The sequence below is a fragment of the Setaria viridis genome, chromosome 6 (assembly GCF_005286985.2).
Source record: "Setaria viridis chromosome 6, Setaria_viridis_v4.0, whole genome shotgun sequence".
NCBI classification, from domain to species: Eukaryota; Viridiplantae; Streptophyta; class Magnoliopsida; order Poales; family Poaceae; genus Setaria; species Setaria viridis.
The window spans coordinates 10,760,684-10,764,168 of NC_048268.2; the positions used below are offsets into that span (position 1 = coordinate 10,760,684).

The following is a 3,485-nucleotide window of genomic DNA, read 5'->3' on the forward strand; positions in this document are numbered from 1 at the left end:
GTGTTCAAGGACGACCGACTATGTTAATTTTTAAGTTTATAGATATCTATAACAAGGGAACGTTATGTTCAAGTACAGGATATAAAGATAAGGAAAAACTTATTTTGGTATTATATGTCAAAATCACATTCCTGTCCCTGGTGGTATGTTTTTTTTCCAATTTTTACTCTATATGTTGAATATTAATGCCTGTGATCAAATGTGGCGTTTTATTCTATATGTTTATTATGCTTTTAGAACGCTAGGCATAAACAATGGGCATTCTCAGCAGTGCGGCAAACGCACGTCTCAAGCACAAGTATTTTATACCATCTGTCAACCACACCGTACTTCACGGCCACGGACATGTCCCTTTCCACACAATACATCGTACAAGCACCGTATCTTAAGACTTACAAAAATACAGGCCGGTAGCTATATATACCCGTGCAACTCTTGCATATCCAATCACCAAATCAAAAGCACAGTGCACAACGGCAGCAGTAGCAACCTATTGAAAGGCCTGATCGATCATGGCCAGCCCCAAGGCTTTTCTCCTTGCAATCCTCGGCTGCGCCTTCTTATTCAGTGGTGCTCTCGCAGCTCGCGCCCTGAGTGACGACTCAGCCATGGTGGCGAGGCACGAGCAATGGATGGCACAGTACAGCCGTGTCTACAAAGATGCTGCCGAGAAGGCTCGGCGGTTCGAGGTGTTCAAGGCCAATGTTAAGTTCATCGAGTCATTCAACGCCGCTGGGAACCGCAAGTTCTGGCTCGGCGTCAACCAGTTTGCCGACCTCACCAACGACGAGTTCAGGGCCACCAAGACTAACAAGGGCTTCAAACCTAGCCCGATGAAGGTCCCTACCGGATTTAGGTACGAGAATGTTAGCATTGATGCGCTTCCGGCGACCATCGACTGGAGAACTAAGGGTGCTGTGACTCCCATCAAGGATCAGGGACAGTGTGGTAAGTACATTTAATTAGAAGGATGATACACTTGTGTCAACACTATTTTTCTGCAACTAGTGTTTGATGGCATCCATACGTTGAAACATAATTAACCAATTGCAGGCTGCTGCTGGGCGTTCTCGGCTGTGGCCGCCACGGAGGGCATTGTGAAACTCAGCACCGGAAAGCTCATCTCGCTCTCGGAGCAAGAGTTGGTGGATTGCGATGTCCATGGAGAGGATCAGGGATGTGAGGGTGGTTTGATGGACGACGCCTTCAAGTTCATCATCAAGAATGGCGGCCTAACCACGGAGTCTGGCTATCCTTACACAGCTGCGGATGGCAAGTGCAAGAGTGGATCGAACAGCGCTGCGACCATCAAGAGCTATGAAGATGTGCCGGCAAACAACGAGGCAGCCCTCATGAAGGCCGTAGCTAACCAGCCTGTCTCGGTGGCCGTGGATGGAGGAGACATGACATTTCAGTTCTACTCCGGTGGTGTGATGACCGGCTCTTGCGGCACAGACTTGGATCATGGAATTGCAGCAATCGGTTATGGAAAGGCAAGTGATGGCACAAACTACTGGCTGATGAAGAACTCTTGGGGCACCACATGGGGCGAGAATGGTTACTTGAGAATGGAGAAGGATATTTCGGACAAGAGGGGCATGTGCGGTCTCGCCATGGAGCCTTCCTACCCCACTAAGTAGGTTTACCTTAGTATTTCTCAGATTCGTACATATATAGACTTATATCGAATAAAGAAGGATGCTTCTTTGTCTCGTCATGTATATATAGTCCGTTCTTATTGTCAGTAAATTGTTATATATATATGTTAGGGGCCTCACAAACAATAGTAGGAACGTTATGACGAACGAATACAACGGCCGTTCAGACAAACGTTACAGTGGCTATCCTATCAGTGATTAATGCCCTCCCTGGGGGGATGGTTCACCTCCCTTTATAGGGCCATAAAGTTACATTTCTGCATCCCCGTTATACCCATACTCAACCACTACATCCTAAGAATATTCTGTACAGGACAGTAACTTTGTTCCTATTCAAGATGTCGCTTTCACGGTAAAATTACATGTCCAACCTCGTTCAAGATTCTTATTACGGAGTCGTCCTGCTATAAAGTGGTCCCAGGACCGTCTTGACTATCCTCTTCCTTATTCATAAGCTTCGTCGAGACCGAGCAAGCTTCCGTAAACTTCTCACCTTCTTTGGTCGAAGTCAGCTAACTTGGGCTTCTGGTCACGGAATCTTTCCGAAGCCAAATCGCTGAGAGCTCCGTGGGGGATTTAACTTCGCGAGTCCTTGCCTGCAAAACACCAGAGTGGACACCTTCATGATAGTTAACTTTGGTCATTTATTAGCTTCGTAAAGGGGAATGTGATGAGGTTAGGGTCGATTAAGAGAGAGGGTCCCCGCCAGCGCCGTTCAGGGTGTGTTGTGGGGCGGTCCCCAACAATAGCCCCTTCGTGGGCGAGGTCCGAGGCGTCGTCAACCGATCCCACGAAAAGTTCAAAAACGTCCTCAAAACGTCACCCTGAAGGGCGGTGCGGGCCGAGGTGTTTTACCGTTATGTGAGGGTAACAAGGTCATTTCTTATGTGGCGGTTAATGGTTCGAGGTGGTTTTTACCGTGCCTATAAAAGGTTTGCCGGGAGGGGCGGGCCATATTTTACACTGTCACTTTCGAGCTGCATTTTTTGCCACCTTTTGCCTTCGCTGCGCAGCTTCGTTGTGCTTTATTGGCTTCGTTTTCCTGGTGGGGTGTTGACTTCGTTTTCTTGGCAGTTAGCACCAGACAGAGCTGCAGACAATGTCTTCGGAGGAGTTGGCCCTTCAGGTTGCCCCTGGTGGTGGAGGTAGCCCTACTTCGCAGTCTGCGAGCAGTGGGGAATCTGATGGGAAGAGGTCGAAGAAGTGAATCTATACGAAGGATGGTTTGGTTTCTGCTGATGAGGGATCTTCGTGGAGCAGCTCGCCTGATTGGTCATCTGATGGGGGTGAAGGTGAAGGTGAAATGGGTCAAGCCTTGAAAGGTACAGGGGAAGCCAAGGTTCATGCTGTATCCTCAGACGAGGAAGAAGGTAAAGGTGCCGACGAGGTTGAGGGTGAGGAGGAGGAGGATGCTGAGGTTGAAGTGAGGCTGGGGGCATCCGTCAGGGGGAAGGTTCCGTGCGTTCCTACTCTTTATTTTGGGCACTCCCAGGTGACCTCGCAAGATATTACACTTTTTGAGGAGAGCAACTTTTTCCCTAAGGGAATGGGCAGAGCCCCTGGGAGCGAGGCAGTTCTGACGCCCGAAGTCGGCGAAGCTATTGTCTTTAGGGATCTGTTTACTGCGGGGCTTCGGTTTCCGTGCGACAGGCAGCTACCAGTTATATTGGATCGCTATCGTGTTAGGCTGCATTAGTTGACCCCCAACACCATCGTGAACTTGTCTAAGTTCTATTGCGTGCAGCGTACGTTTGGTGGAAGCGTTGATGTGGAGGGGTTCGCGAGGTTACATGACCTTCACATTCAGAAGAAGAGGACTTATTCTGA

At 48.9% G+C, this 3,485-nt stretch overlaps 1 protein-coding gene across 1 annotated transcript; it reads left to right on the top strand.

Annotated features, from left to right (window-relative positions):
* The first annotated feature begins 593 nt into the window (after window positions 1–593).
* Window positions 594–1,640, top strand: LOC117862157 (senescence-specific cysteine protease SAG39). Its single transcript, XM_034745679.2, has 2 exons — window positions 594–948; window positions 1,054–1,640. The coding sequence occupies exons 1-2, from the start codon at window positions 609–611 to the stop codon at window positions 1,638–1,640; spliced, it is 927 nt and encodes a 308-aa protein (XP_034601570.1). The 5' UTR covers window positions 594–608.
* Window positions 1,641–3,485: the final 1,845 nt, after the last annotated feature.